General features: G+C 55.5%; 1 protein-coding gene across 1 annotated transcript; it reads left to right on the top strand.

The window, feature by feature from the left end:
• The first annotated feature begins 10,305 nt into the window (after positions 1-10,305).
• Positions 10,306-12,067, top strand: FGF4 (fibroblast growth factor 4). The gene is made up of 3 exons (XM_032413814.1): positions 10,306-10,645; positions 11,226-11,329; positions 11,891-12,067. The coding sequence occupies exons 1-3, from the start codon at positions 10,306-10,308 to the stop codon at positions 12,065-12,067; spliced, it is 621 nt and encodes a 206-aa protein (XP_032269705.1).
• Positions 12,068-21,134: the final 9,067 nt, after the last annotated feature.

Here is a 21,134-nt window from a genome sequence, read left to right as displayed (position 1 = left end):
ACTTGTGTGCAGCACGGAGTGGTTTGCATCCAGTGTGAGTCCTGCAAGCAAGCCGGGGTGAGCTCAGGGGACACAGCCCGTGAGGCCGACCCTGCAGGAAAGCCACCTCCGGGGGTCTGACAGGAGCGGGTCTCTGTAAGGGCTTTTCCTAGACACACGCGACTCCGAGAGGGTGTACTTTGCCAACACTGATGGTAGACCCCCCGTGGGAGGCACAACTCAGTGTCTCCTCCGGGCCTCGGGTCCCTTGTTGGTAAATGGGACTGATAATACCTGTGGGGATTGTTGACACGTGGGTGAGATGCAGGGCCCATGACAGGCACAGCGAGTCCCTGGAGCTACACAGCCTTTCCAAAGCACGGTCCCCTGGGTCACTCCCACAGGGCCAAACGCAGCCCTTTAAACGGCCAGGCTCGCACTCAGCACCGCAGCCTGGTCAGGGCAGAGGTGGTTGCGGGGAAACTGAGGGCACTGAGCCCTCTTCAGGAGCGCCTTGTCCACCAGGGAGGCAGCGTGAGCACGGGCCAGCAGCCAGGGTGCTCTCGGAGCCTTGGTGCGTGGGGGTGAGAGCATGCACAGGGAGGGGACCGCAGGCACGGGGAAGGGACCGCGAGCCCCCGTTTACCCGGAACTCTCTGGCTGAGCACTTTCGTCCCAGTGCCAGTTATGAGCTTCTCGTTTCTTCTTCTTCTTTTTAAATATTTTATTTATTTATTTCAAAGAGAGAGAGCGGGGGGAGGAGCAGAGGGAGAGGGACAAGATTCTGCACTGAGCACGGAGCCCAACAGCCCAACACGGGGCTTGATCTCACAACCCTGAGATCACGACCTGAGCCGAAATCAAGAGTCAGATGCTCAACTGACGCAGCCACCCAGGCGCTCTGAGAGCTTCTCCTTTCTGTCTCAAAAGGCTGGGGCTGAGCTTTCCTGTGGCCAAGCTGTGATGGGGTTGGACTGGAGAGGCCAGGCAAAGCTGCCTGGAAAGGTCAAGGCTGCACTGAGGTCAGAAAGGTGAGTAGGGGGAGAGCTAGGTTCCCTCCCTGAGCCACACCTGTGGCCCAAGCCCCTGTGTCCTCTGGTCCGGTGAATAAAAGGGACAGATGACCCGCTCCAAATGAGCACTCTCCTAGGACAGACCCCACCCAGAGAAGGCAGTCGGCCACCTCCCTCACAGTGTCCCCCCCCACTTCACGAAAGCCAGGCTATGCTTGGTAGCCCGCCCAGACCTCACCGGGAGCTCTCCTTAGGTGCAACAGCCTTAGGGCAGCAAACAAAGGGACAAGGTGAAGACCAGCGACACTCCTTCCAACTCTCCCACACCTGGAAGCAGCCCCCTGCTGGGGTCCAGGGTGGCTGTAGGAACAATCGGGACTGCACTGGGGAGCTGCGGACGCAGACATCTCAGGGGGCGGAGGCCCACAGGCACGCTGCTGTCATGCCATGACCTGTCCCCCGAATCCCACACAGTTGACCAAGATGCATTTCTCCCACAGGAGAGGCCCGGGACAGCAAGCAAAGATGGTGGCAGCCCCCGAGGTCAGCAGCGCGAGCTCCTGGCAGAGCTCGGGCCCTTTCTGTCTGCTTGTGGATGGACTTGTTCATCTGCCCCCTCTCTCAGAGCCGGAAGTCCAAGTAGAGAGTCGGCTGCAGACACATCGTACTTGCCTATGGGAACTGGAAAATGCAGTCAGATGTCTCCTGATTGTGGTCCGCATGGTCCTCTCACCCCGAGGACCGCTCCGGCCAGTCCGTTACACGGTGGCGGTTTCTATATGTCCGTAGGTCCCAGGTTTGGAAAGAAATGTACGTAAAGCACACGATACGTTAGAAGATTTTCATCCCCGTGTGCGGCCAAGCTGGACTGAAGTTAGCAATGTGTCCCCCTCTCCTTTTGCTTCCCCCTGCTGTGTCGGGTCTAACACTGGGCCTCCCAGTAAAAAAAATCACGGGCATAATTCATCCTTCTTTCAAGGTCTTGGTGAAGAAGCCTATGGAGAAACTGCCCAGAAGCTGAAAAAGTCCAACTCCCAGGACTGATAATAAATGCTTTGCTGACTCCAGAGGCTTCTGTGTCTTTGCTGTCAACAAATTTTATTTTTATTTTTATTTTTATTTTACTTTATTTTATTTTATGTCAACAAAGTTTGGTGGACAGAGTGGGAAAAACCATTTTTGACGCTAAATCGCATGTGATTTTGAACATACACTTCAGCAGATGTTCAAATCCCCGAGTGACTTCCCGGTAACTAAACTGTCATTCCACCTGCTTCTGTGAATGAGGCTTCTTGGCCTTTGTACCAGCAGGACTGGGAGATGGGTTGGAAATTGAGGCCAAATCCCATACTATCCCAGCAATGAGTAATAATGATCATGTGAAATCACTGAAAACCACAAACAAAAACAAAACCCTGTCCCCCCTCAAATTAAAGATTTGTTCCTTTAAAAAAAAAAAAAGATTTTATTTATTTACCTGTCAGAGAGAGAAAGCACAAGCAGGGGAAGCAAGCAGAGGGAGAAACAGGCTCCCCGCTGAGCAAAGAGCCCGATGTAGGACTCGATCTCGGGACCCTGGGATCACGACCTGCGCCGAAGGCAGACGCTTAACCAACTGAACCACCCAGGTGCCCCTTATTTGTGCTTTTTACTTATCCATCATTTGGCATTATATTCACAGTATTTTGATCAACTATGTATTAATATTTGCGATGAAAACAAAAGCCAGAACAAAAAAGCTCACAAAAATTCGTTTTTAAAACATTTCAATTCATAGAAATTGTTTGGTTCCAGACAATCATGATCAGGTGATCAAAAAAGATTTTCAAGGCTAAAATCAGCTTAAATCGGGGTAAATTTGGTGGGGGAATAGAGTGGAAACATAAATGCAAAGAAAAAGGTGAGGATTTATCGTTTTTGGCTTTTGGAGTAGAGTTGTTCACATTTATTTTAAAATAAAAGATGGCAGCTATCAAATCGTTATGACTCCACTGGATACGTTTTAAAAAAAGAGTAACAGAAGTATTTTATTTAAAAATGTCAATATTTTAGACACACTAGAGATCGTGTTCTTTGCAACTCTTCATGATACATTTTGGATTTCAACTTGATAAAGTGCAGGGCTCGCTCACAAGCCAGGATGGGCAGCAGCCGAGGGGGGGTGGGGTGCAGATGAGAAAGGGGGCTGGGGTCCCCTGGCCCCCCCCCCCCGGGGCGCCCCCCCCCCCCCCCCCGACCTCGTGTCCCTGTGGACAAAGAAACAGCTCCCCAGAGCAAATGGGAGTTTTCCAACCAAGGTCAATCGAAATCCAAATTTGGGTTGGGGGCTGGATTTATGGGGTCCTTCAGGGTGGTACGGCTGGGGCTCCTAAGCAGACTGACGTGTCCTATGTAGGTGACAAAGTTCAGAACTGCCCGGGAATAAAGGACACCTGATTTCTGTCTGAACAAAACTGAGGGCAGGACAGCCCCAAAGCCGAGGTCTAACTTTGTCCCAAGAGAAGGTGCAGCCTCCGCAGGACGGTCCTGTCCTGTCCCAGTCCCATTGCAGACACCTGTCCGGGCTTCCCCCTCATCTGGGCTCCCCAGGAGTGGGACGGAAGCAGGAGAAGGGAGAGGAGCCCCAGCCCTGTCAGCCTCCAGGTGGGCCGAGGCCAGCAGGGGAGAGACAGCGGGGATTTCTGGAAACGCCAGGACGGGGCTGTTCCATTTCAGCCCCGGGAAGCCGCGGCATGGGGGTGGGACTCACTGTCTCAGAGAACACAGGGACACTCTCTTCCCTTCCCTGAAGTTTTGTTGGGCCTCCCATTTGGTAGCGAGGGTCCCATTTCATTTACTCCTCCCAGACACCCCACCAGGTGAGCATCATCATCGTAGGCCAACTTTACAGAACAATCAACAGAGACTCAGAGACTGGGGGAGTGACTTGTCCGAGGCCACATAACACGTCAGGAGAGGGGCTGGCATCTGGACCCAGGCTGTCTGGCTCCAAGTCCCTGCCATTAGCCCCATTGGGACATCCTTGCCCCTTGATTTGGGGCCTGTGATTATTCTGCAAGCTGCATGAAGTGGGCCAGGTGATAGTTTTTGGACTGTTTCTGGCTTTGCTGTCTCAGAACTAGAGAACAGGAAAGAGAGAGGACCCATCTGGGGCACAGAAGCCACGCATAGCCTCAGCGTGTTGTCCAGAACTTTCCCTAGGCTCATAGGGTCCATCCCGGGGCACGGGGTGGGAGGGAGGAGGAGAGAGGAGCCCAGTTGCCTGCGCTGATGCTGACCTTTGGAAGGACCTTTCTTTCACCCCGCCTGACCCAGGATGATCCCTCTGAGGGCACTGCGGGTGGGGGGGTGAGAGGTGTGGGGGTCCAGCTCCCTCCCACACCAGTATTTCCCATCCACTTGCATGGAGCCTGGCTGATTCTCATGCCCACAGAAACAAGCAGACCCCCAGTGTTGCTGGGGAGAGGGCGGCCTCAGGGTCAGGGTGCTGGGACACGCCGAGCCTGGGGCCAGGGTAGCCACTCCCCACCACACCTCCGAGGATGCCCCTGTCCTAGTCTTCCTGATGGTCAGCCCCCAGGTCCCTGGGATAGGCACTGCGGGGTGAACTAGGACCCCATCCAGGTCCACAGGCCTGCCCACCACCCCAGCACTGACTTCCTCTCCCTTCTCGAATACCCAGGAGTCTCTACCTCTGGGCCTTCGCCCTGCTGTCCCCTCTGCCTGGAGCACCCCACCCTTCCCTTGACCGACTCCTTCTCACCTTTTAGGTGTTGGTTGAAATGTCCCTATGCCTACAACCTGGTGACTCCACCGAACATGCCCCATGACCTCTGAGCTGCAGCCTCCTGCTGGTTTGCTGGTTTGGGGGGCTCTCCCTCCCCAAGATGTAGGTTCTGCGGGTCAGCGGCTGTCAGACTCGGGCAGAGAGGACAGACCTCTGAGTGAGAGGGTTAAACCCCTGGGCAACCCTTTCCTTCTCTGGCCTCCCACTGTCCACCGTGAAATAGGAGGATCATATTCAGTCCACCTGGGTGGGTCCCTTCTAGATCCGACTGTCTTTGATTTGAAATATGAGGAGGGACTGGTAGGGAGCAGGGGGGCTGGTTATGCATTTTATGATTTTCCAAGTGGAAAGCTACTAGGGTTGTGATATCAGCTCCTGGAGCTTGATCCCCACCCTGGAGCTCACAAAAGATTTTCACCTACAGGGTTCGATCCCTAACATCCGAGTGTGACAGACAAGGTTGGGACCATGAGCTCCGTTTCACAACAGGGGAAACTGAGGCAGCGGGCAGCGTGGCTGGGAGCTTGGGCTTTGGTCCAATGGCCAAAGGGCTTGAGTCCTGGCTCTGCCATCTGTTAGCTCCATGACCTTGCATGAGCTGCAAAGTGATCATGGTGATGAGCACAGCCCAGCTTCCCTGTCGCAGGAGGAGAGACGGGGGAGCAGACACACCAAGCCTGGTCCAGCCTGGCTCCCGACAGCACCCAGTAAATGTCCTGGCCACATTCTGGAGAGGTGCTGGGGGTTCAAGGTCTGGTTATGCATCTAATCCTCATTCTCTCCACAACTGTGTGAAGGTGGAACCTGGGCACTGAGAGGCGAGCAAAGTGCCCACGTTTACCTGGTGTGGGAGGGCAATCAGGACACGTGCCGGGCCCCTGGGTAGGGGTGGCAATGCCCGCCAGTCAACCACGGCTGTGTGCATTGCTAGGGCGTGTGGCCTGCCTGGTCTAAGTGCTAACATGCATCCTCTCATTTAAATCCCCCAGAAGCTGTCAGGCATGAGAACTCTGATTCCTCAGTTTACAGATAGGGAAACAGAGGCATGGTTCTCTGATGCTCCCAGGCTTGAGTATCTAATTTGTACAGAGATGTACCAACCTGTGCATCCCCAAGGTGGACTGCTTTATTGATTTGTAGTTGTAAGAACTGTCCCTGCACCTGTCATTCTGCCCGGGCTGAGTCAGCTTCCACATAAAAGAGAAGCCAGGAGAATAACAAGGGAGAGGAAAATCTAGTAGGCATGCAGCCACCTCTGGGTGAGTTTCTGTCCACCCAAGACACCTCTGTGAGACAAGATGTGACCTGCTGTCCTGTCTCTTTGATGCCCTGTGATCAGGTGACTTAAAAATAAAAGTTGTGAGGAATATATATTGTTCAGTTGTGCCTCAAAAAATTACACATAGCATTCCCATATGATCCAGCAAGTTCCATTCTGGGAGTATTCCCAAAAGAAATGAAAGCAGATACTTAAAGACCACTTTTTTACCTATGCTGGTAAAAGCACCGTTCACAACAGCCAAGGGGTGGAAACAACCCGAGTGTCTGGGAATGAATGGATAAATAAGACGTGGTCCATCAGAATATTATTCGGCTTTGAAAAGAAAGGACGTTCTGACACCTGCTACCACATGGATGAACCCTGAGGACACTGGGCTTAGTGAAAGATGCCAGTCACGAAAGCCAAGCCCCATATGATTCCAATCCCATGAGGTCCCTAGAGTCATCAGATTCATAGAGACAGAAAGGAGAACGGTGGTTGGTGTTTAGTAGGGACAGAGTAAGGGACGGGGAGGGGGATGGAAGGGGTTAGTGTTTATGGGGGCAGGGTTTCTTCAGTTTGGGAAGAGGACAGAGTTCCAGAGATGGATGGGAATGCTGGATGCCCAACAACGTGAAGGTGTCTAATGCCACTGAGCTGTGCACCTAAAAATGATCAAGATGGAAAATTTCATGTTATGTGTATTTTACCACAAAAAAAAAAAAAAAAAAAAAAGCTATAAGAAATGGGCTGGATCTCCCCTGTCTTTGGATATCTGAAAGAAAGCAAGTGTCACCCATTGCTTGGGGTGTTTTGAGTCGGTGTAGACACGTCTATACCGATGGCCTTACCCTTCTCCTTGATGTTTGCAGAGAGACTACTGTGAGGGCCGTGTGGAGGGAAGGAGGCCAGGCAGAGAAAACAAGCTCCCCCAGCCCCAGAGCCCTGCCTGGGCTGTGCTGGCGTCCCGCCTCAGGACGGGGACTGAATTTATATACAGCTCTTCTTTATTAGGAGTAGTATTAAGCCAAGTGAGTTCCTAATAGCTGAGCGGGTAGTTCTGAGAAGCCCTGTCACTCCTGGAATAAGACATAACATAATAATAATCATTAAAAAATTCCCAAGGATAACAAATGAAAAAAAAAAAAAAAAGACCAGACCCTTGTGAAGATACGACATTGTGGGGTTTCTGTAGGTTAGAGAAAGTCACCGTTAGGAGGGCTCGGCGTGGATCCTTGGTTCTGTCCCTCCAGCCCCTGGTGATGATGCAAGGTGAGCCCCACCCAGAGGATAAAGACACGTAAATTCTGACCGGTTACCGTGAGCCAGGCCCTGTCCAAACCTCCACAGGTCTTGCTGCCAAAGCATCGACTGTCCTGTTAAGGCTGACGTCCAGCCCGACTGTCCAGCCCGGGAGTCGCTGCTGTTGTGCCCATTCCACAGATGGAGACACTGAGCACGATCGGAAGGGCAATGGCCAACGTTCCAGGGCCAACAGGGATGGGGCCTGGATTCAACCCTGCAGCAGGAGGCTGAGAGCCAGACCATCTACAGGGCATGACGCGCTTCCTCGGACCCCAGGTTCTTGGTAAATGGGGGTCCCTGGGGGTGTGAGCAGGGCCTGTTTCAAGTCCTTAGGGGGTCTGGATCTGGAAACATTAGTCACCTTGGTCAAATCAAAGGGAAAAAATCCAGCGTGGAGCTTCCCGTGGGGGCGCCGGCAACTCGATCCCGACATCTCCCTAGCACCCAGGTGTAGCAAGGGGTTGGGTGCTGCCACTTTGAATGGGAGGGTCTGCGGGCGGAGGGGCTGCCGAGCTGCCCGGAGCCAGGCTGCCATTCACGCACACCTCCTGAGCACCTACTGCGTGCCAGGCACTATTAAAGGCGGCGGGGGGGGGGGGGCACAGCTGGGAATAAGACACACCTGAGTTTGCTCCTCAGAGGTGACAGCAAGCTGATGGAGACTCCTGAGGGCCAGGAAGCAGCTTCTACCAGAGGACTGCCTTGGTGGGAGAGGGGCACTCCGAAGTTCTCCCCAAGTGACAGAAAAATCCGAGGCAGAGTCCTCCAGCGAGGAGGTTGGAGAGATGGGAGGAAGGCCAGTGTGGCCAAGGGGGAGCCTGCGGGAGATGGGGGGTGATGAGAGGCCACCCAGAGGGGTTCCTGCCATACCCCTCACCTGATGGCTGACTGATCCTCACCGTGCTTTGGCCGGCTCCACTGGACACTTGAGGAGGCCTGCACAGGTAAGGACAGGCTCAGGGACTCCCAGTGAGCTCCCAGCTCCTGACACCTCTGCTGGCTGTCAGTCCCTCCAAGGGAAAGTCACCAAGAGCACCTACTGTGTGCAGGTGGGCCAGGGGTTCTGGGAGATGAACCAGGTGAACCAGCTGCTAAATTCCTTCACTGAACTTGCCAGCAAATAGGAGACACAGGAAGGGAGCTCCCTGAGGGGGTCCTGGGAAGAGAGGGACCACACCCTGTGAAGACATCAGGAGGGGCCACCACCTGGGCCCAGAGACGGAAAGGGGAGTCAGGGGCCCAGAGACGGAAAGGACTTGGGACTTGTCTCTCGGTCCCCTGCATGTGTGCCCTGGCCAGAATTATCTTCTTGGCCCTAGATCCGAAGTCTCATCTGGGGGGTCCGGGGTCCCCACAGCAGCTCTGAGCCGACAGCCCAGAAAGGCCGTGGCCTGGGTGGGCACTGCTCCGGTAGGCTGCAGGCCTGGAGGGGAGCAAAGAGCCTCATGGAAGAGGCTGGAGACCCGGTTCTCATCCTGCCAAGGCCCCCGTCTCTGGGCTTCAGGACAAGAGACCTCAAATCTCCCAGCTACCCTCTCCTGGGGTGAATGAGCCCTAGCAGGGTTCGGAGGTTGGATCCAAGGGCAAGGAATGGGGTAAGAGGTGGGAGAGGCCGAAATGGCCTGGGCATGGCTCTGGTCACAAGTGCCGGGGGCAGCAGGGCTTGGGGTGGGCTCCAGGCCCCCCGGCAGCTGTGGCTGGGCAGGACCTGCTGGGGGGTAGCAGCAAGGCTCCTCAGCTACCCCAGAAAACAGGGATTTTCACACCTAGGTGAGCCAGCACCTAGCTGGGCCTCCAGTGAGTCCCGCCCCCATCAGGCTATAATGGGCACAGTGGGGAGTGGTGACAGCAGATGTCAAGGGTGGAGTGCTCCAGAGGCTTGGTCTGGGTCCCCACCAGGTAGGGGGCTCCAGCTATGGCCCTTGACTCTTCCTCTTGCGAATCAGCAGGGAGGGGGCCGTGAATATCCTGCATGGCCCTGAGCCCTGCCACCTGTCCTTTCCTGGAGGAGGATGTGTATAGAAGGTGCAGGGCTGTGGCCTCTCCTGGGTGCACACCCACGCCTCACCCCTTGCATTCCCTTAGCAGCGCCCACTGGGAGCACCCTGCTCAGGCGACGCCTCTAGCTGCCTTACAGAACTCCATCTCTGCATCCCCCCAGTGTGCAGGGGGCCAAACCAGAGTGGGGGGGACTGACTCCCCCCAGCCTCTGGCGCTGGGTTCTTCCTTCCCCGGCAGGTGCTCATGTTGCTGATTGCCCTACCCCACCCCCAAAACCCAGGCGGGTCTGCATGGTCCCAGCAAAGGAACCAGGTTCCCGGGAGTCCCTGAGAGGCCAGGCGCTGGCAGTGGCTGCTGGGAACCGAGGGTGCCTGGTTAGGGCGGCACTCGGGCTGCTCAGGCAGAGGCGGAGAAAGGGACAGACAGGGACGAAGTGCAGGAGGCAAAACTTTGGCTGGAAGGCAGGAGTGGAGGACACTCGAGGGGCGGGACCAACAGGTCGGTGAGCCGGCGAACCCAGGGGTGGGGGCCGGGGACCCTCCAGGTGGCACTAGCGGCGCTCGTCCCGGCCGCCACCCCTCCCCCAGCTCTGATTGGCAGGCGGCCTGCGACCAGCCGCGAGCGCCACAGCGCCCCGGGCGCCCAGGCGAACGCGAACGGCCCCCCGCGGGAGTAGGAGGGGGCGCCCGGCTATATATAGCGGCTCGGTCGCTGCCGGCCCAGCGCGCAGGGAGGCGCGCACCGCTCCGCAGGGTCCCAGCCCGGGCCGTGCGTCCTGCCCCGCTGCCCGCCGCTCCATGCAGCCCGGGTAGCTGCCGGCGCCTGGGGCCCCCGTCCCTCGCCTCCCGCTCCTCCCTCGGCCGCGCACTCCCTGCCCCGGTCCGGCCGTGCGCTCCCGCGGGCCGCCACAGGCGCAGCTCGGCCCCGCGGCTTCCCGGGCGCACGGCCCGAGGGCGGGGATGGCGGGGCCCGGGGCGGCCGCGGCGGCGCTGCTCCCGGCGGTCCTGTTGGCGCTGCTGGCGCCCTGGGCCGGCCGAGGGGGCGCCGCCGCACCCGCCGCACCCAACGGCACGCTGGCGGCCGAGTTGGAGCGCCGCTGGGAGAGCCTGGTGGCGCGCTCGCTGGCGCGCCTGCCGGTGGCCGCGCAGCCCAAGGAGGCGGCCGTCCAGAGCGGCGCCGGCGACTACCTCCTGGGCATCAAGCGGCTGCGGCGGCTCTACTGCAACGTGGGCATCGGCTTCCACCTCCAGGTGCTCCCCGACGGCCGCATCGGCGGCGTGCACGCGGACACGGGCGACAGTGAGTGGCGCGGGCCGGCGCGGAGGGTCGGGGGCCCCGGGCAGCGGCCGCCCCTTCCGACCCGCACTCAGGGTCCCGGCTAGCACCTGCTGGCGGCCGTGGGAACCGGGACGGACTCGGGTTCGGGGCCCTCCGGCGCAGGGACACAGACACTCTCGGGCCCGGGAGTCGCCGCGGGCACGGCCTTTGCGCAGCCGGGCGAGCCAGCCCCGCCTCCCCGCCTTCGGAAGCCCGGGCTCTGGGTGCGGAATTCCAGCGCCTGCGCCCGTGGGCACCAGGCAAACGGCGCAGCCAACCGGCACCCGCGGGGGGTCCCGGGAAGCGCGTCCAGGTCGGGCCGGGCTCGCGGGCCCGCGGGGCCGCCCGGCTCCTACCGACCGGGACTGGGCGCGGCGGCCGCGGGGCCCGGACGGGAGGCTAGCGACTCCGCGCCCGCGCACGCTGGGGTCCGGGGCCCCGTTACATCCACCCCCACCCCAGAAACCGGGGCCCCGGTGGTTCGCAGGCCGAGGAGGGGGTCCGGGACGGGTGGGGCGGGCCAGGGTCCCCTGCCCGGGAGTGACCCGCGCCCCGCCCCCAGGCCTGCTGGAGCTCTCACCGGTGGAGCGGGGCGTGGTGAGCATCTTCGGCGTGGCCAGCCGGTTCTTCGTGGCCATGAGCAGCAAGGGCAAGCTGTATGGCTCGGTGAGTACCTCCGGGGCCGGGAGAGCCCCAGGCTGGGGCGGCACCGGCAGGACCGCGACCCTTCCAGGACGGCCTATGCCTGGATCCTGAGACTGTGGTGGGTCGCAGGATTGGCACCGCCTCCCCCCAGTACACAAGTACCCCGAGGCCTCGCTGGTGACCCTGGGCCTGTCCAAGCAAGGCAGAGAGCCAGGACAGGAACAATGAAGTTTCTACCATCCCTGAGCCACACCTTCTGGTCCATAAAGAGTGCCGTTGGCAGCCCTGCCCTGTAGCCTCTCTCTGGTGGGTTCCGGCAGGCAGGACGGCAGTCTATAGGGTGGTCGCAGTGCAGATGAGATTCTCTGGCCGTCAGGTGCCAGGCAGGTGGCTGGAGCACCAGCTGCGGGGGGCTGGCCACCTAGGTCTTCTCACCCTGTGGGGGTCTTGGCACCCCAACTTCCCAGGAGAGACATCTCAGTCAGAGCAGGGCTGGGTCAGAAAGGAGCCCCTGACAAGTGGCCCTCAGGGTTCCTTGGCCAGGAGGTGGCCCCACCTGACCCTGTCCCTTCTCCCTCCCAGCCCTTCTTTACAGAGGAGTGCAAGTTCAAAGAGATCCTCCTCCCCAACAACTACAATGCCTACGAGTGCTACAGATACCCGGGCATGTTCATTGCCCTGAGCAAGAACGGCAAGACCAAGAAGGGGAGCCGAGTGTCCCCCACCATGAAGGTCACCCACTTTCTCCCCAGGCTGTGACTCCCGGCATCCTGCCTCAGTTTCCGGATGCTCAGGAGACTTTCTTCAGATGGACGATCTAATGCAAGAGTAGGTGTAAGATATTTAAATTAATTATTTAAATGTGTATATATCGCCACCAAATTATTTATGGTTCTGTGGGTGTGTTTTGTATTTTTCTGGGGGAAAAAAAAGACAAAAAAAACACAAACCAAAAACAAAAACAAAAAACCCCAACCCTGAGTTTTCTGGTAAGACGGTGAAGACCTTTCCACTGGATTTATTTAACTTGTCAGAAAGTTGTCACAAGTGTGCTGCTACTCTGTTTAAAAACGGTGACGTCAGACTCGAGTCTCAACCCTGCTTTGCATGGTCCCCTGCCTGCACTGCAGTGGTGAGCATCCATCCCCGTGTCTGGAGAGGCCTTCCCGGGGCTCTGGAGACAGCTAAGGACCCTCCCAGCCCTGGCTCTGCTCCTAGCATCCTCCAGCGCCCCGCTCCTTTGTGCCCTGTTGCTATTCATCGGGACATATCGCCTTACTTCGGGTACAGAAAATGCACTGTGGGAGCGCATCGCTGCCCCTCTGTTTTTAGATCTGCCAAGACTGACCTTTGAACTTTTCTGTAGTCAATCTTCCTCGATCTCCCCGATGGGGGAGACTCTTAGACAACTTTATAAACTCCTGTTTTCCTTTTTTGGATCAGCCGCAGCCCGTGTTTCTCTGTGGCCACTGGGGCAGAGGCAAAAGCAAAGCAATTTTGTAAATCCGACAGAAAGGAACCGATATCCCGCTGGAAGGCTTGCAATGGACAGACGGGTGTATTTGCGACCACAACCAAAACCCTAGTGATAAAATACAATATGTGATAGCTGGTACTTCTGATAAGTAATAGAATATAGATTTTTTTTAATTTATTTTTATTTTTATTTTTTTTTAGATTTTTTTTTTTAATGTGCTTCCCTGTGCTTGGGGAAGATTTGGGCTAGAACTAGCTGTTCGTTTTAGGTGAAATGTCCTTGTCATTGTGCAAAAACACTAAATGCAGTGTTTGCATGGAGGAAGGTGCTGCTTCTCTCCATTGCATTCCCTGATGAAGTGGATTTAACATCTACCTCGAAAGCCCTTAACCCACTCATCTGGCGAAATCTGCAGAACGCTCAGACCGGGCGCAGGCGTTGGCCATCCCAAGTGGCTCTTTTTCCATATGTAGCCAAAGAGGATTGCAGATAGCGTCGGTGCGTCCCATTGAAACCTTGTCACGTTTGAGCTATCTTTACCCCGTGATTTACTTTTAGTAAGGATAATCATGGTGAAAATATTTGCAGACAGCTGTTAGAGTGCGCTATATGGTCACCAAGTAACCTTATATTTTTCTTTATATATTTTACAAATGTAACCCCTGTCGCTGCAGCCAAGATGGAAGAGGCAGGGTCAGTGATGTTTAAAAAAAGTCCTGAGGTGATGGCAAACATTTAATTTTAATGAATGACTTTTTAGAGTTTATACAAAATGACCTTAGCTCGCTACCAGAAATGCTCCGAATGTTTTGTCAAGACTTTAATGCTCTCCTAGGATGTTTCTGAACTGCCTCCCAAATTAACTTTATGGGAGTCGACAGACAGCAAGACTGGAAAAGGCTGATTGGAGTTTGTGTCTTTCACATTCCTCTTTAAAACTCTTTGTTCGAATGCAAATCATCAACTTAAAATACTGTCCTTAAACGGAGGCTGAGAGGAGGAAGGAAGCCGCTTGTGAAGCCCGACGGCCGGGCCGTGTACATCCTAACCTGCCGTCTGTGCCTTGAAATAAAAACGTTTTTCAATGTTAAACTGCGTCCCAGGCTCCAGGAGTCTTGAGCAGAGGGGATGCTCTCGGGTCTCCGCGCTGATCGTGGGGGGCGGGGCTGGAATGTGTGGACATTCGTATTTCAAGTACCCTCGCTTCGTAAGTCTTAGCTGCCTCGGACGATGGCACGAAGTCTCGCCTCAGAGCCCAGTCAGCAATTAAGATGTCTTAAGTGCAGAACGTGGTCGCCCTTGGCCCCTTGCGCCCAGTCAGCGAGTCACGTGGGAAGCGTACAGAGATGTCGTTGGACCTCTTGAAATATTGCAAAGTGTTTCTGTTGTGATGGGATTTAAGGTTTCTGTACTTTCCGCGGCTCGCAGGATCTGTCTGTAGTTTTATACAGGTGCCGACCCCGGTTATGATGTATGTGCTGTGCACACTGACCTAACGCCGAATAAATGGAAACATTTACCATGTTTGAAAAGAACCCCATTGGACTTGATGTAAAGAACCGGGGAAGGTATTGAAAACGATTAAAACCTGCCTGGAAATGCTAAGCTATGGCTCCCTCCCGCCTCCCAGTGTCTATTTGAGGCCTCAAGCCTTGCCTGGCTGCGGGTGGGGGTGGGGGAGACGAATTTTCGCCAGCTGTGTCCACACAAATGTGGCCTTGAAGACGGGAGCCTAGTGGGGTGTGAGCGTCAGAGTTTCGCGAGGACTCTGAATCTTGCAGTTTATTCTCGTGATGGGGCCAATTCACACCATCCCCACCAAAGTTCGGCGCACCCCCCCTTGGCCTGGCACGGTCCACAGCAATTTGCACTTTCCTGGGGGGTGTGGGGAGTGAGCCCCCAGAGCTGGTCATCAGAGGACTGACTCCAGCAGAGTTTTCCAACTCTTAAGTAGACACCACCCATGAGTCTTGAAATCCATATAATGACTGCAACTAGCCTTTTGTGAAAAGGAAACGGAATGCAGTCAGGTTGCCCAGAAATTTCCAGAGTGTATCAATCCCGGGAAGGGCATAGATTAGTTTGTGACCATATGTATATAACTAGTCTCTACGAGGATGTGATGGAGAACGGGTTTGTTAGTGTGGATTGCAATAAAAAAATTCAACACTGACCTAAAGTGCCTAGAATGTGGATTCTCCTCCCCCCCAAAATAGATCCAGTCCCTTGACAAAAAGACCCAAAAAAGGCAATCAGGGCTGCAAGATCTTTAATTGTACTTATTGTGCCGTCCAAGACATCACCTTCTCCTTCCCTTCATTTCGATGCCCGTGACCTAGATGTCCCCAAGAAATGCATGGGCAGTGTTTCGGGTTAAATCGTGTCCCCGTAAAAAAGAAATGTTGGAGCCCCTAACCCCTAGTCCCTAGAATATGAGCTTGTTTGGAAATAGGGTCTTTAAAGAGGTGATTGCGTTAAAATGAGGTCATCAGGGTGGACTTTAATGCCATGAGTTGGGTGTGCCTCTAGAAAGTTCAAGTAAAGACAGAGGGAGAAGGCCCGGGAAGGAAGAGGTTGGGGTGACGTCTCTGAGCAAACGAATGCCAGGGAACACTGAAAACCACCAGCAGCTGGGAGGGCGGCCCCGAGCAGGTTCACCTTCACGGCCTCAGAAGGAGATTTTGAACTTCCGGCCTCCGGAACAGGAAGACCTGCGTCCCTGTTGTGTTAAGGCGCCCAGCGTGTGGTACTTTGTCCCTGCAACCCGAGAGAAGCTAATAAGGGTGGTTATTCATATTTCTTGCGGGGCCTGGGTTGGGGGGCCGTGAGGACTGGAGTGCTGACGGATGTCCGGGCTCGGCTGGCCTTCCGCCGTCTCCCATGGTCCCCAGAAGGTCTCTGGCCCAACACGGAAGGCCTCATCCCGCTGCTGGGGCGAAAGCCTGCCCAGAGTGGGTAGAATCCGACGCCTGGACTGGGCTTCCACTGGGCCTTTCCCCCGCCTGGCACAGACTACAGATGGGCCCAGAGGGGGACAGAGGGGGCACCCGCTCACGTAACACGTACTTGTGTGCCTCCACGTGCTGGGCACAGTGCTAAGAGCTTGGGGTATCCAAGTGAGGAAAAGGGAGGCCCCAGCCCGCATGGGGCCCCCGTCACAGTGAGGGAGGTGGCTGCACAGGAGGCCATGAGACATGTGGCAAGGGAAAGGGAAAGAGAGGGTCAGGTGGCCTCCACTCTGGCCTTGCTGGGAAGTGGCATTCGAGCCAAGACTTGAAGGCGCAGAGGGAGGAAGCCATTCTGGGAAAAGCATTCCCGGCCAAGGGAACAGCCAGGGCGAAGGTGCTGAGCTGGGGGCAGCGTCAGACGCCGGTCGCCAGTACGTGGGAGCCCCCTGTGGCTGGAGCCCCCTGTGGCTGGGAGGGGCGGGGAGGCCAGAGAGGACTGAGCAGAGAAGGGACACAGCCCAGCGGGAGGGTCCATGGTGGGGTGGCGGGAAGGGCTGTGGGCCTGGGGCCCCGAGACAGTAAGCAGAGGTACTGAGGACGCAGGAGGCGGCCCGATGCCCCGGGGTACCTTCTCAGGCCTGTGTTCCTCACACTTGCCCTCCCCAGTGACCCAGCCTCAGGCCCACTGCCTCCCAGCTGTGTGACCTTGGACCAGCCCAGGGACTCCTCTGAGCACTACAACAAACACTAAGGGCCGCCTTTTGTTATCATTAATCTCCAAAGAGACGGGGTCGTTATAGTCTTGAAGTCCCAATCCGTTTTACTCTGTGCCCGGGGTGCTGTCCTGTGAGCGGGGGCCCTCCGGCGGGCGTGCCTGCTCCTCGGACGGCCCCAGATCACACTCTGGATTCCTCCTCCTCCATGCAGCACGCGCTGGTTCGCTCCTGCCTAAGTGGGAGGGGTCGAGAGCTCCCCAGCTCCGAGTCTTTCTTTATTGGGAATATTTTCTAATTGTTCTTAGTTCGTAGTTTGAATCCTACACGCTTCTTAAAAAAACGAAACAACATGGGGCAAGGCTGGGGCCCACACGGGGCCTGTCGTGGGCAGGGGCAGGGAGAGCAGCGGCCCAGCGCCAGGGTCCTGCGACTAGGCCTGCCCAGGGAGGAGCTGACCGGCCACCAGAGTCCCAGGGCCTCAGACACCCTTGCTGGACTGTGATGCCCCCTCCCCTCTGGGAACCTCAGACCCGTTCCACTCGGGGCTGCAAGAGCACCTCAGCCTCCACGTGTCCACACCCTAGAATATCCAAATCCGCCCACCTGCCCTCCTCCTGCCTGAGATGGGGATTCCGAAGCAAGAGGTTATCAAGGGAAGAGCTTTTGGGGGGAAAGCCTATAAAAAAAAAAATGAGGGAAACAGAGCAGGACCAGGAAAAAGGGGAACAAAGACGTGATTGCAGTAGAGTCTGGGGTGTAAGCAGGACGCTAGAGCTGTCCCACCTGAAAGCATGGGGTCCCTGCTTTTGTACCCCCTATCAGCCAGTCCCTGCCTACAGGCTGCCCCGAGGGGAAAGCAGATCCTTCCAGGCACATTCAGGCAAGGCGGCTCCTTTCCAGGAGCAGGGGGGCTTGGCCATTAGCAGCTGGGGGATGAAGGCCCCTGGAAAAGGAGTCTGAGTGGGGACCACCAGCATCCACCACACCCAGCAGTTCTTCCTAACTCTCCAGGGTTCTCCACGAAGTAATGAGTTACATCATTCCTTGCTGGAGCCTGTTTTCCTTCTCTCCCCACGACTGGGATCTTCGGCGGCAGGGACGGGGCCAGGCTTTGCACACCATTCCCGTGTCCCCAGCACCCAGCACCAACCTGGGCACCTACCAGGTGCTCACCCAGGCACACCTGAGGAGCCTTTCCTGCCATCGCTGTGTGTGGGAGTTCAGTGTGTGTTCTCCACCAAGGGTCAAGGTCACACACCACCAGCCCCTGCTGACTGGGAGACCAGGAGCCGCTGGTCAAGGAGCTCACAGGGGGGCTCACCGAAGGAGAACTGCCTGGTGTCAGGGCCCGCTGGCTTAGGCTGCACCCAGGGAGCGCCCCTCTGCTCGCTAGATGGGATGCTGCCCGATCCATGGATCGCTTAATAAAGCCAATTAGATTAAAAAAAAAAAAAAAAAAAAGACTGTATTCCAAACTAGCTTCCCCACTCACCTACTTGCCCCATGCCCTTCCTGTTTATTTTTATTGTGATAAAATAAAACATAAGTCTACCATCTTGGGGTGACTCGGTCGGTTGAGCCTCTACTTCTGCTCAGGTCATGATCTCAGGGTCCTGAGATTGAGCCCCACGTCGGGGAGTCTGCTTCTCCCTCTCCCTCTGCCTACCCCCAAGCCTCCCCCATCCCCGTGCTTGTGCTCTCTCTCAAATAAATAAATAAAATCTTTTTAAAAAATCTACCATCTTGACTATTTTTTTTTTAATTTTTAAAAAGATTTTATTTATTTATTTGACACTGAGAGCATACGTGCAGGGGAAGTGGCAGGCAGAGGGAGAGGGAGAAGCAGGCTCCCCACTGACAGGGAGCCCAACACGGGCTCGATCCCAGGACCCCGAGATCATGACCTGAGCCGAAGGCGGACGCTTAACCGACTGAGCTGCCCAAGCACCCCACTATTTTTAAGCGGAATAGTTCGGTGGTATTAAGACTTTCACGCTATTGTGCAACCATCACCACCATCCATCTGCACCACTTTTTCATCTTTTAAACTGAAACTCCCTCCCTGTTAACCACGAGGTCCCCCTCCCTCTCCCCCAGCCCCTGGCGCCCACCGCCCTACTTTCTGTCTCTATGAACCTGACAGCTCTAGGGACCTCGTGTAAGTGGAATCACACAGGATTTGTCCCTTTGTGTTCGTCTGGCTTATTTCACTCAGCGTAACGTCCTCAGGTCCATCCATGTTATAGCGGGTGTCATCACAATTGCCTTCCTTCTTAAGGCTGGAAAATATTCCGTTGCGTGGATGGACCACATTTTGCTTATACATTCAAACATCGGTGGACACTTGGGTTGCTTCTACCTTCTAGCGATTGTGAATAAGGCTGCTGTGAACACGGGTGTGCACATATCTCTTCGGGATCCTGCTTTTAATCCTTCTGGGGATATGCCCAGAAGCAGAGTTACTGGATCCTAGGGTAATCCTAGTTTTCACTTTTTGAGGAACTGCCCTAGTGTTTTCCACCCGGGCGGCTCCATTTTACATTCCCACCAACAGTGCACGAGGGCTCCAACTTCCCCACATCCTCGCCAACACTAGGTTTTTCTGTTTTATTGATCGCAGCTGTCCTGATGGGTGTGATGTGGTATCTCATTGTGGTGTTGATTAGCATTTCCCTGAGGATTAGTGATGTGGAGCACCTTTTCATTTGCTTATTGGCCTTTTAATTGTATGTCTTCTTTGGAGAAGTGTCTATTCAGGTCCTTTGCCTGGTTTTTAATGAGCTTGTTGTTGGGTTTTAGTTCTCTGCATGTTCTGGGTATTGATCTCTTATTAGATATATGATGTGCAAACATTTTCTCCCATTGTGTGGGTGACTTTTCACTCTGTGGACAGTCTTTTCATGCACGGAATTTTAAACTTTTCATGACGTTCAGTTTGTCTATTCTTTTCTTTCATGGTCTGTGCCTTTGGTGTCGTATTCAAGAAATCCTTGCCGAATCCAACGTCATGAAGCTTCTACCCTATGTTCTCCTGCAAGAGCTTTATAGTTTTACGACTTACATTGAAGTCTTTGACCCATTCTGAATTTATTTCTGTACACGGTGCTGAATAAGACTCTTGTTTTTTATATGGCAGGTAGTTTGCTCACGTCCAAGCTTCTGTTTCTCTGCAGTCTGTGCATTGGATAGTGAGCTGGGTTTTCCTGTAGACGGGGACAGACTGAAATGTCCGCTGGGATGCGTGCTGTCTCTTGCCAGGCTCTGGGGGTCACCCAGGAAAACACACAAAATGCAAGATGCAGCTACCTGCTGGACGCTCTGAGCCTGGGGCTCGCTCTTTTTTTGTTCCAAAGGGAGATTTGCAAGTGTTAGAGATGTGTTAAGGACTCACTATCACCAAACAGAAACTTTCTCCTCTTAATGAGCATGGCCTAAAGGGACGATCTCACTGTGACATGCCCTGTGATTTAATGCCACTCACGTCCCACCTAAAATCAGTTCCCCTGCTGGGGGTCGGCAGGACGCTCTGCCCTTGGATCATACCCTCTTAATACACACAAAGGGGCAAAGACGGAGTCTCTGGGTGGACAGGGAGCCAAACCCCAGAGCGTCCTGCTGGCCTGCGGTGCAAGTGGCCAGACTGCTGGATAAAGTAGAAGATGGTAGATGCAGCTCTGTGGAGGTTTAAGAATGGCCTTGGCTTCTTCGACTCTCTTTCCATTGAGTGTCCCCTCCCCTTCTGACTGTCCCCCCCTAGCACAAGTGACCTGTGTGCCTTCTGAGGCTGGGTCATGAGAGGCAGCCCAGCCTCCGTCTTGGTCACGGAACCCCTGGTGCCTGCAGCCTGGATCCACCGTGTCACAGCCCCGTGCCCCGCGGCCGCCATGTTGGGAGGAAGCCCAGGCTGCATGCAGAGGCCTGTGTTCTCCCTGCCGTTCAGGGACAGTCCTTGCTGTGCCTGGAGGTCACACCGTCTCAGCCCAGGCCCAGGACAAGGAAAGAAACCTCCAGCTGCTTGTCTTCTTCTAAGCTGAGACTCTGGATAGCTTGCAGCAGAGACGAGCTACCCTGCTGTGTCCTGTCCAAGTCCCGTCCAACAACAGAATCGGTTAGCCCAGGAAAATGGTTGTTGCCTTCTGCACGAAGTTTCAGGGGAGTCGGTTATACGGCAGGGGATATGGGGAGCGGCTGTGAGGGGGGCGGATGCAGTGAGTCATACTCCCAGCTCTCTCTGCAGCCCACTCGCTCCCAGGGGCCACGGGCCGTGTGGGGCACGCCAGCCATCTGGGCATGTGCTTCCTCGGTGTTGGGAGGGGAACACGGACCCCTGGTGGAGAGCAGGGCTTGCTTCTCTCGGAGGCTTTGGGCAGAATCCAGGCTTTCCTTGTGCCGGGAGGGAACTCCAGCCTGCAACCGTTTCCGAAACCGGCAGGTGTCCGGGGCCCACACTTTGGGAAATGCTGAAATAGAACCACAAACTCAGCAAAGACATAAAGGCCTGGACACCAAGAACCCGCCGTGCTCTGAACACAGGCTGTAACAGATGGTCCTGCTTCCATGGAATGTTCTCAGGGCTGGATCACATACCTGGCTAAGCAGAAAGCTTAGTAAGCACCCCCTCAAGAAAATTATGGTGTAATAAGGCGATAAGTGAGCAATACTGAGATGAATTTTTGAATTTCTAC

The sequence above is a fragment of the Phoca vitulina genome, unplaced genomic scaffold, assembly GCF_004348235.1.
Source record: "Phoca vitulina isolate PV1807 unplaced genomic scaffold, GSC_HSeal_1.0 scaffold16, whole genome shotgun sequence".
Lineage (NCBI taxonomy): Eukaryota > Metazoa > Chordata > Mammalia > Carnivora > Phocidae > Phoca > Phoca vitulina.
The sequence above is the reverse complement of the archived record's forward strand: the minus strand, read 5'-3'. Positions and strand labels throughout refer to the sequence as shown.